General features: G+C 35.3%; 1 protein-coding gene across 1 annotated transcript in view; it reads left to right on the forward strand.

The window, feature by feature from the left end:
• Positions 1–10,979, forward strand: part of APPBP2 (amyloid beta precursor protein binding protein 2) — a 43,846-nt gene extending 32,867 nt beyond the window's left edge. Inside the window, exons 9-13 of the mRNA XM_024573023.4 lie at positions 80–204; positions 2,708–2,793; positions 4,437–4,627; positions 5,977–6,142; positions 8,625–10,979. Of these exons, the coding sequence (XP_024428791.1) occupies positions 80–204; positions 2,708–2,793; positions 4,437–4,627; positions 5,977–6,142; positions 8,625–8,878 (822 nt within the window). The 3' untranslated portion in view covers positions 8,879–10,979. The remainder of the gene's footprint in view (positions 1–79; positions 205–2,707; positions 2,794–4,436; positions 4,628–5,976; positions 6,143–8,624) is intronic.
• Positions 10,980–12,259: the final 1,280 nt, after the last annotated feature.

The raw sequence follows: 12,259 nt of genomic DNA on the forward strand, positions 1-12,259 counted from the left end.
TTACTAGGATGCTTAATTTAACTGGGCAATGGATTCTAAGGATTTACAGTATTATTAATTATATTGATGACTCTTTCAGGCAGCCCTTGACATTCGGCAGTCAGTATTTGGTGGCAAAAACATCCATGTAGCAACAGCTCATGAAGACTTGGCTTATTCTTCTTACGTTCACCAGTATAGCTCTGGAAAATTTGACAATGCATTGTAAGTTCCATGTTCCTTTTCCGTGATTGACTTAATGTTGTTGCTATTGTTTTTGGTTTTTTCCTAATAAAATAGTATTTAATGTACTTCCTGGAGTGTTAACATGATGTCTAAAATATTTTTGACATATTTTGAAAGCATACCAATTTATAAGCTATTCATTTAGGGTTTGTGTGGTTTAATATTGACGTGTATATCTTTATACAGAATACAACTTTCCTTTTGAGTATTTTCTTCAATAATTTTTCCTTGAGTAATATAGTAGTACTCTGGATAAATGACAGACTTAACCTAAAAACTTCTTGCTTCACAACGCAGAGAAATACTGAATAAAAATTATCTTTTAAAACGCATAACTAAACTTGCAAGAGAGGGAGGAAATCCCTAAGGGCTTATAAAGGATGAAAATCCAAACTATGGTATATCTGCTGTGGGGTGGGAGGAAAGCTTACAAGTTTCTGTAATGTTGGCTCAACAACAGTCCTGGGTTTAAGAGACAAAGCATGTAGCCCACAGGAAGTTGTGAGTTAGAACTGAAACCCTCACATGAAGTCAGGACCAAGGCTATACACCCTCAGGGAAAGGGTAACTAGGAAAAGAATTGCCTACTGGCAAGAGAGATGACAGAAACGTCATAAATTCTTCATAGGGGAATTTGTAACTGCAAACATGTAGCACTCATGTGTTTGGGCAACATGCCTACAGGAACCCCTAAACGGAAGAAAACAATGAAAAGTACTTTGAGACTACTCGTTCTCCTAGGATGCCTTTTAGGGGGAAATGTAAAACACTTGGAAATAATTAACCTCAACCCAAATCATGTAGACTTTCCATAGATCTAGCTCAACCAAAGATGAACTCACCATTTCAAAAAATTAAAAATAAGTAAGGAAACATTTTCTTATGAGTGAGAGTCACAGGCATAATGAACAGGATTGGTACTATAAGAATATCGCTTAACAGAACTTTTTGGTTGATACTGTAATTAGTATTAAGTGATTAAAGATGCAGATGGGTTGGTAAACTGTGGCCTGTGGGCAAAATAAAGCTTTATTGGAACATAGCAATGCTCCCTTCGATCATGTATTGTCTAGCTGCTTTTACATTACAATAGTAGTGTCGAGTGGTTGGGACAGAGTATATGGCCCACAACCGGAAATATTCACTGTCTGGCCCTTAACAGAAAGCAATTACTGATCCTGATACAAAAGAAGGAGTCAGCAATATTTTGAAGGGAAAATAAAGAAAAAAAGGCAGATGGAAAAAACAGGTGATACATGCTGCAGAATGGATGAGCCTTGAAAACATTGTGCTTAGTGAAAGAAGCCAGTCACAAAGGATAATATTTGTATGATTACGTTTACATGAAACATCCAGAATAGGCAAATCCATAGAGACAAGAAAAAAGGGTGGTTGGTTGCCTAGGGCTGGGGAGCTGGAGGAAAATGTAGGGTGACTACTAATGGGCACTGGGTTTCTTTATTCGGGTGATGAAAATATTCTGAAATTGATTGTGGTATGGATATACAACTCTATGAATATACTGAAAACCATTGGATTGTACATTTTAAATAGGTAAATTGTGTTGTATGAATTAACATCTTAATACAAGAGCTGCTATTAAAAAATATAGCTAGATTTAGGAAATAGTAATTGACATTAAAATTCAGTAGACAAGTTAAACATTAAACACAATTAAATAGACAATTAGTGAATTAGAAGACCTGTAATGAAAAAGTAATTACTGCTTGGAAGACAGAGATAGAAGGCTTAGTTTTTTTTAAAGGAACTGGCAGATAAGATAGACAAATAATTTACCTTCTGTTTGGTGAGAGATAGTCCATAAACAAATAGCCAATTATGTCAGGTGAGGCTGCATGGCGGGACAAAGTAAACTAAGAGTTTAGAGTGGTGGTAGATTATTTAGGGATTTTCGTATAGGTTGGTCTGGGAAGGCTTTTCAGTGAGGAGTGAGCCATGTGGATATTCAGGGGAAGAGCACTTCAGAGAGACAGTAAATCAAGTGTAAGTGTCCTAGGTAAGAACAATGATTTGCGTATTCAGAGAACTGCTAGGCCTGTGTGACTGGAGGGGGATGAGAGGATTTGAAAATGATAGTAGATGAGATTAGAGAGGTAGCCCAGTAAAAGATCATTTTGAGCCTTGTAGGCTGTAATAACTTCACAGTTTACTCTGAGGGAGATGGGAGTCCATTGGATGCTTAAAGTTCAGCTCACAAGCAGAAGGAAATTTAAAAAATAAAAAACTTGTCTTTTACCACAGATAGTTTTAGAAATTCTGTCAGTATTATAAAACACTGTAACTAAAAAAAAAAAGTCAGAATATATCTATCTGTATTGCTGGTTTCTGTCCAAATGGGGGGCTGAAGGTTTAATGTTAGTGACTCAGTGCTGAAGGGAGGGAGGAGGGAGGTAAGAAGGCCTGAGAAGGAAGAGTGGGGTGGGGGGGAAGAAATGCCAGAATATATCTATCTGTATTACAGATTTCATGCAGAAAGAGCTATTGGTATCATTACCCACATCCTACCTGAAGATCATCTTCTTTTGGCTTCTTCAAAGAGGGTGAAAGGTACCCTTTGTAATTTAGTTTCCAGTGTATATCTATATTTATATGTCTATACATCTGTATTTATATTTTTTTAGATTTCTTTAACTGTCAATTGTAATAGATGTCTAGTCTGTGATTTTTTTAATTGATGATATGTATTATATAAAATAGGGATATTTGCTTATTTCTGCAGGGGTAGTACTTAAAAGTAGACTATATCTACATATTAAATGACCAGTTCACTGATTTGAAGTATTTACCTGCAACTCTGTGTATGAATTTCCAGTGGTTTATAATGAAAGGTTGTTTGCTTCTCGCATATAACACTGTTAATAAGTAAGAATGTCAATCCTCCTCCTCCCTTCCTCCATTTACACACATTCATTCATACGTAACACAGATGATTATTGCACAGCAACACGGATAGCAAACTGAAGGTGGGTTTTTCACATACCTTCAGCTTTTAGAGTACAGGATTCTGAAACTCAGCTGCATGTCATGTTATCCTTAATATTGCAAGGTTCTTAACAAATACCACTTTATTTTTTATTTTAACTTTTATATAATCACTACCAAGTCCCTTTCATTCAAGACATTTATATTGCCAACGTAATTGGGTCACCTATGTGGTAACTCAGTGCATGTTGGGTAAATTTTACCTTAATTCTGGAACTCAGTATTTTCCCTCTTCTCAAGTTTGCATTTTTAAAGTTACACAAGTAACACATGATCAGTGTCAAAAATTAAAAGTTGGGGGGAAAAAAACCCAAAAATTAAAAGTTAAACAGAAAAAAATAAGTCACCAGAAATCCCACTGATTCAGCATCAACATTTTGGTGAAATTTTTTTTAGACTTTCTCTTTTTTTAAAAAGCAAAATAAATGAGTACATTTTTTCTTAGTTTTATAATCTGGTTTTTTTTCACTTACCATATTATGAACATTTTCCCATATCAGTTACATGTAGGTATATATGCTTTTCTCTAATATTTTTAACTTCCCCTCTGTTTTTGGACCTTTATATTGTTTTTAACCTTTTGTACTTTAAAATTGCTGCAGTGAACTAAATCTCTTATTTTTGTGTACATGGACAATTTTCCTCTAAATAAAATTACCGGATAAAAGACTTTTTAAGACTTTAAGTGAAATCTTAAAGTTGGAAAACCTTGAATGTGACTTTGAAATTGAAATCATGCCTGATTTGGTTGGTCAAGTGAGTAGGAGGAAACCAGTTCCTTTAGTTGTATTTGGTTAAAGGTTATATTTTATAAAAGTGTAGTTTCAAAATTTTCAACTGTGATTAGCTTCTCCTTGACACAGTTTCATAACTTTAAAATTTTTGCCTTCTCCTTTTCATTTCTTTAAAAAGCAATTTTACATCAGCAACGTATAAGTCCAGTACAATATAAATTAATTCTATAAAATAATTTGATGTATACCATTGTTTTTCTTAAATTTGAAATACATTATACTATGCAAAATAGAATGACCTCCCCCAAACTGTATTTTTTCAGTAAAGTGTAATACTTTCTTCTTCACCAGTTTTAAACTATATCCATATATAAATATATACAACAAACATAGAATTTAATTTTAAATTTTATGTTCATGTTAGTTTTCATAGGTGGTTTTAAAGTGCACTAATTTCATCACTTTCTTATTCAGCACTTATTTTAGAGGAGATTGCAATTGACTGTCATAATAAAGAAACTGAACAGAGGCTGCTTCAAGAAGCTCATGATTTGCACCTATCTTCACTCCAACTAGCTAAAAAAGCTTTTGGGGAATTTAATGTACAGACTGCAAAACACTATGGAAACCTTGGAAGACTTTATCAGTCAATGAGAAAATTTAAGGTAGAAACATGTTTTACTGTATTTTTCTTTCTCTAAATAATCTTAAACCCTGGCTGGTGTGGGTCAGTGGATTGAGCACTGGCCTGTGGACCAAAAGGTCACCGGTTTGGTTCCCGGTCAGAGCACATGTCTGGGTTGCAGGCCAGGTCCTCAGCTGAGGGCATGTGAGAGGCAATTTTCAAAAATTGAGGCAATGGAAAAATAAGAAATATATCAAACCATAAAGACTTATTAGGCTTAAAACATAGCTCTTAGGTTAAGTATAGTATGTGGCAGAATGCCTGGCCCTTAGTGGGTATGCAAGAAATGTCAGGTGTTGCAAGTATTATTAATCATAGCAATAAACATTTACTGAATTCAGTTCCCTTTTAGAATTTTGAGCCCTGGCAGGGTAACTCTGTTGGTGAGAGTGTCATCCAAGATTGTGGGTTCAGTCCCTGGTCAGGGCACATACTAAAATCAACCAATGAATAAGTGGACCAACAAATTAATGTTTCTTTCTCCCTTCCCCCCTTTCTCCCCCTCTCTCTCTCTCTCAAAATCAATTTTTTAAAAATTTTAAAGAATCTTGGGTTATAAATTTTTAGTATTATCCATTTTAGAGTCACAATAAGGAAAGGATGAGAGCAGCTGCCTAAGACATTTATTTTTACCCAAAATTCGATCTGCTTATCCTCAACTAACCTGAGTTTAGTTTGTCAGAATAAAAATTGCCAAAACTCCAAAAAATAAAGAGTATTCTTGTATAAATTAACATACTATATAGTATGGAGATTGAAGCTTCACAAGGTACAGTTAAATTTTAGAGTGTGTTAGCTGAAAGAGGGTTCATTTTCGAATGTTTTAATTTTTTTTAAGGTTTTATTTATTTTTAGAGAGAGGGGAAGGGAGGAAGAAAGGGAGAGAAACATCGTTGTGTGGTTGCTTCTCGAACGCCCCCTACTGGGGACCTAGCTAAAACGCAGGCATGTGCTCCTGACTGGGAATTGAATTGACAACTCTTTGCTTCACAGTCCAGTGCTCAATCCACTGAGCCACCACCAGCCAGGGCCATTTTAGAATGTTTTAATTTCTTCTAATAACTTTTTGTTACCAGGACAAGTTTTTCTCTTGTCATTTTTGGCATAGCACGCTATTACTATCATCAGATTATGTAAAAGCTTCCTAAAACCAATGATGCTTCCCATGGGTAACTTTTGGAATAGCATGGTATATTCTCTGATCTGACTATCTTATGCCATCTGTAACATGTCCTTGGCATTTAGAAGAAGGTTGCTCATTGAGTAAGAATTGTTGACATAAGAAAAAATACAATCTAGTGGTTCATATGGCTTAACGATTTTTTTCAGGAAGCTGAAGAAATGCACATCAAAGCAATTCAGATTAAAGAACAACTTCTTGGTCAAGAAGATTATGAAGTAGCCCTCTCAGTGGGACATCTGGCTTCTTTATATAATTATGATATGAATCAGTATGAAAATGCTGAGAAACTTTATTTGCGATCTATAGCAATTGGTATGTTATTTTAAATTTTTCTTGGTCAATTGATTAGAGGTCAACATGTCTTATGTGTTGTATAGGGGAAATGTTATTACCAAGATTTAAATGAGTTCAGAGCTGCCAGGTATTTCTAGGAATCACCGAAAAATCATCTGAAACATTAGCTAAACCTGATTTATTGATGTTGAAACCAGTATGAAGAAGTATGAAAGTGTCAGGTATAAGCAGAAGTAGTTATTTTAAAGTATTTATGTAATTACTGCTCCCTCCTCCTGGATTTAACATCATAGATCAGGTTTACCTGTTCTGTGTCTGGTTTCTTTTGGTGAACATGAATTATGAAAATCATCTACATTCCAGATCACTATTGCTTATTAGTTTTGAGTTGGCTGAGTATATTGTTTATCCATTCTACTGTTAATGAATATTCACAACATTGGGATTGTTTCCAGTTCAGACTTATATATCACAAAGTAAGATGCTGTAATCATCATTTAATGTTGTGCCTGTTGAAACTCTTCCCCATTTTTACATTGAATTGTCTGTCATTTTCATACTGGTTTATAGAAGCTTTTTATATAATATGGATATAACAAGCCCTTTATTGGTTATATTTGTTGCTTTACTGCTTGTTTTTTATAATGGTACCTTTCAAAGAACAGAAGTTCTATATTTTAAGATTTTATTTATTTATTTTTAGAGCAAAGGGAAAGGAGGGAGAAAGAGAGGAAGAGAAACATCACTGTGTAAGAGAAATACGAATGGTTTCCTCTCACTTGCCCCAACTGGGGACCTGGCCCACAGCCAGGGCATGTGCCCTGACCAGGAATTGTACTGCTGACCTTTGGGTCAGCAGGCCGGCACTCGGTCTACTGAGCCACACCAGCCAAGGCTGGAAGTTTTATATTTTAATGTAGTCTAATATATTGTCTTCACTTATATGATTAGCACTTTGTATTCTGTTTAAGAAATCTTTTCCTACCCTACCCTGGCGAGCGTGGCTCACTTGGGTGGAACGTTGTCCTATAGACCAAAAGGTTGCTAATCCAGTCCCCAGTCAGGGCTCAAGAAAGCAACCAATCAATGTTTCTCTCTCACATCAATGTTTTCCTCTCCCTCTCTTCGTCTCTCCCCCTTCTTCTCTCTCTAAAAGCAATGAAAAGTGTGCTTGGGTAAGGATAAAATAAAAATTACGTTTAAAAAAACCTTTTCCTACCCCAGAGTCATGAAGATATTCTTTTAGAAGATTATCTTCTGGAAACTTTATTTTGCCATTCACATTTAGTACTACATTGCTGAAATTGATTTTAGTTTTTGACGTGAGGTGGGGATCCACTTTTTTTCTTTTTCTTCCTTTTTTCTGTGTGGATATACAATTGACCCAGGACCATTTTTTCAAGACCGTCCTTTCCCCTCTGCTGTGCTACCTTTGTCATAAATCATATATCTCTATATATGAGGATTCCCCATTATCCATAATACTTTGACTTGCTCAATCCTGCAATGCATCCCAAAAAATAAAGTAGTTTTAGAATTGTTAACCTGCAGTACTATGAAAAACAAATCTACTATTTAGAGTTCAGTCTTCGTTTACAGTTTTCTTTGTCTTTAGCCTGAAGGTATATACTCAGAATACTTGAAAATTTACCTGGGTTATTAGTCTTTTCCTCCATCCTACCTGGTCGGTATAGTTTGAAGCATAATTCGACTCATTTGTTTACATTTATATAACATTTCCCCAACTCTATTTACTTTCTTTTTTTTTTTTTTAGTATGTGAACTATTAATGTTCTAAAAGTTAGAACTAGAAAGTTATGTTCATAGATGTGTGATTCCTCCTATTTTTTTGTAACCACTCCTCACCTACCCCTTTTGGGTAACCAGTCTTACTACTTCCTCATTTACAGTTTCTGTGTATCTTTTTTGTACAAATGTTCAAATGCATAAATATTGTATTTTTCCCTTTCTTACATAAAAATAGCATACTATAGGTATTTTTGTACTTTGCTTTTTTTGACTTAACAGTATACTCTGTAAATCATTCCATGTCAGTTCATAGAGAGCCAAAAGCTTCCTCTTCGGTGTATAAATGCATAATATAACATTTAATGGGTGTACTGTGGTTGATTGAATCATTTACCTATTTATTTTTGTTCCTAATATTTTGCAATCATAAGGAGTTCGACAGTGATTAGTCTTATGCATATGTATGTTTCTGTTGTTGGCGGTGCTGCCGTTCTTTTTTACTTGTAGATCCCTTCAAGTCAGCCCTTCAAACTGAAATTTTGTTCTGGTGACAGAAATTTTTTTGAAAGTCTTAGAGATAGCTTATGGGAAGGTGAGCACTGATACAAGACATGAATTTATTCATTTCAGGGAATAATAAAACCAAGCTACCCTGTTTAGAGAACTGAACTTCTGTTGTCTTGCAGAAACTGCTTCTTATTTCATTGTTTAAGCTTGTCTTTTTTTTTTTTTTTTTCCTGGTTATTTTCAGGGAAGAAACTTTTTGGTGAAGGCTACAGTGGACTAGAATATGATTACCGAGGTCTCATTAAACTTTACAACTCCATTGGAAATTATGAGAAAGTGTTTGAATATCACAATGTTCTGTCTAACTGGAACCGCTTGCGAGATCGACAGTATTCAGTGACCGATGCTCTTGAAGATGTCAACACCAGCCCCCAGTCCACTGAAGAAGTGGTGCAGTCCTTCCTGATTTCTCAGAATGTTGAGGGACCGAGCTGCTGAGGCACGATCTCAGTTAACTAATTTACCTTTTCCCAGATTCCAGGGAATTCATACTGTGAAATCAAAACCATGTTGTTTTTGGGGGCTGGAATTTGCATTGAAACACTGGTCCAGTCCATTGACCCTATTTGGGTGCTCCCTATCTTGCAGAGTGTCTGTAGGAATAAGCATATATTCAGTTATATTCAGCATGTACCGCATGTATAAGTAGTCTGGCCCATATTTTCCACTTAGTAGAAAAAACAACAGGAAATCTTTCTTTTCTTTTTAAAAAATATTTCATTTTGCAGAAAGTCTGAAAGAAAAAAACCCTAAATAAAACTATTTAAGAGTTTAAGAGTTGCATTCTTATTATGTAAGGATGATTTTAACAACTTTTTAACATATAATTCTTCCTTGTGGAGGTATTCAATACTGTACTGTAAAGAAATTTCATGGGGAAAATCTTTATATGCAGTATAGAAAAGTTAATAGAAGTACTAATAGAAGAGGAACATCCTGACTTAGGTTTGGCTCTCCGACCCAGAGGTGTGGATACAGCCACTCCAGAGCTCCAAGGGAAGGGCAGGGCGGTCAGGTTCTTCTGTACTGGACCAGTGTGGATCTGTAAGTAATAGAAAAGCTGATAGGCCAGCGGTTTTAACTCTTGGTTTTTGTTTTATTTTCTTTTGGTACAACAATGCAAAATGCTCTGATGGCATTTGCTAAGGACCAGGAGGATCTAAAAAGGACCAGCCTCACGTAGAAAGGGGTAAAGGGTTATTTGGACCAGAGGCTTTAGATTATTATTTTAGTCCTTGCATTTACTTTTAACAGTAGAATGATTTCATTTAGATGTATAATGAAAAGTGATAATGCAAAAATTATATTCATGTAATAGGCACCAAACTAGGGAAATTTGGCAATTTAAGTGGCATAGCTTTAGTCAAGGTACAGAGATGGCAATGTCGTAAGCAAGTCCATAAATGCCTGCTGCCGCCATCCCCTCATCTTAAACGTTACCCTAGTAATCAGTGCAATTAACTAGTATACTGGCTAAGAGTCATGACATTTCTCTTGTCCGGGTGGGAATTTTAGTTTACTATATGATTTGTGGGAATTAACAGAAAACTGAATGCCCCCAAATAGGCAGGTCTTAGAAATCTTTCATTTTTACGATAAATAATAGTATAGCTAGGTCACCTTATTTGAATTCAAGAATCAAATGGAAAAATTCCCTAATATATCTATTTCCCTAGCTTGTCTTTATGGGGCTTTGATTATTTTTAAAGTCAGGTTATTCAGTGTTGAGGTAGTATTCAAATCCAAGAAGTGTGACACGTAACAACCCAAGAAACAAAGTCTTTTGCTGTTACCTCAGTTCTTACTATAGTGGCCTGTTCGGTGCCTCTATAGTTAAGAATCAGGGTTTTCCCCCCTATTTTCAGGGGTTTATGACTTGGCTGTTATTCCTGGCTAACTGCTTGGAGTAGTCTGTGGGTGAGTGGATGTGTGTTGAGTTTTCGTTTTCTTTTAACATGCATGTTGGGGTGGGAGGGGGGAGAAAAGGCTAAACTGTTCGCCACATCCAATACAGAAAAATTAATTGGATATTTCAGGTAAATTTGATTTTAAATACTTTTTTGAACTTCCCAAATATAACCTTGTTTAAAACTGTAATTTGCAGTCTTGTTAGTTAAGAGCCAGTATTTTTTAAGTCCTCAGGAGGGGATTGATGGGGGGAGGTACCTAAAGAGATGACGCACGCCCAGATTTTAAGATGATAACTGTGTGATTTCAAAACCAGAGTTTATTCATTGAATTGATTTTCTTTTTAATTTCAAAAAGAGCACATTGGCATACCTGCACCTCCCCCCTCCCAGTTAATTGCAGTCTAATTCCAAGAGGCACCTCTTTAATAATTACCAAATAGTCTGTGTGACCAAGGACTAACATTGTAAGTTACTCAGCTCTATCCTCATGGGCCTATATATTTAATACCTCCAAAGATGTTTTCAGGATAGGCTTTGTATACTTTTGTTGGTTATTCAGAGTCCTGTGGTATGTTTGTGGTATAGGAATGTCATGGTAAAATGTTTTTCAATAAATACTTTGAAACTTATGTTTTCATATGAAGTTTTTTTTTTAATCTATATTTTTTGGTTTTGTGCACATAAAACATTTCCTAGGATAAAATCAAGCAAATGACTTAAGGCCTCATTCAGTTTGAGCTTAACTTAGCTCACGTTCAGTAATAAAGCAACGTGATGTTAGGAGCCTAGGATCACAGGGTGGTAATGTTAAGTGACAGCCAGTTTTATCTTTTAAAAAATTCATTACTGGTAGTTTTTCCTTATTACCACTACGTTAATGTAGTTTTCTATAAATCCATACACTTTGATATAATGCAAATACACTAGGCTGAAAAAAAAGATTACCGGTTTCTATTAGTGATGTAATATGCTATTTATGGTTCTAATGAATAATACTCTAATAATTTAAAGTGTGGGATTTATCCTTTTAGTAGGAATGTTTAGGATAAGTGAGAGAACTAAATGTCACCATGATTTCTGGGGTTAAAAAAAAAATCTCAAAGAAAAGAATCAAATTTACTTCACAACAGCCAATAGGTTATACGAAATTTTCTTATATGGTAGGGTTGTGTTGTAAGGAAGCCTAGACGAACTTAAAAGATTTTTCTGGAAGTTGAGCAAAGTAATGTTAAAGAAGGGGCCTTTGGTCTCATCATCTGACTTCCATTTTTTTTTCTCTTTCCCACTCTTTCCTAAAGTTCAGTGCTACTCAAGTTGTGTGCATTAGGGAGCTCCGTGACACACATGTGCCACATGGGTGGTCAGTCACTTCAGTGTTTGGTTTAATGGAGCCAGTTGGGTTTTTTAGACCATAATTTTTATAGGTCCCCAAAACTGACTTTGCTCAAAGCATTAGGATCCTTATCTTCAAAGCTCTGTCTCTGCTTAAGAATGAATTCGCTGTTGCTTTGTAGTAGCCCCAGTGTAGTAATTCCAGTATGCTTTCATTTATAAAAATAAAATATTTGACAAAGACCTTTGTTGCTAGGCTGTTTGGGAAGAGTTCATAATATGGTGAAAATTAAGTCCAGAGGCTGCAACCTTATAAATAATGAGTTGCCACTTGGCTGCTCCTTATAGTGCAAACAATGATGAATAGTAAACATATGCCTAAAACATGAATGAAGTTTTGGCCATACTTTTGAAAGAATGGTTTGCTAGGTAGCAAATATGGTTAATTGCCAGTCAGTTTTTATTTTTTCCCCAGAATGTTGTATCCTTGATGCTTCCAAACTGTTCTTTTTCTTTCTGGATGGCAGAGTTACTACTGGAAAAATTTATTTATAATTAGTGCAAACTTTTTTTTAAG

Source organism: Desmodus rotundus, chromosome 9, assembly GCF_022682495.2.
Source record: "Desmodus rotundus isolate HL8 chromosome 9, HLdesRot8A.1, whole genome shotgun sequence".
Lineage (NCBI taxonomy): Eukaryota > Metazoa > Chordata > Mammalia > Chiroptera > Phyllostomidae > Desmodus > Desmodus rotundus.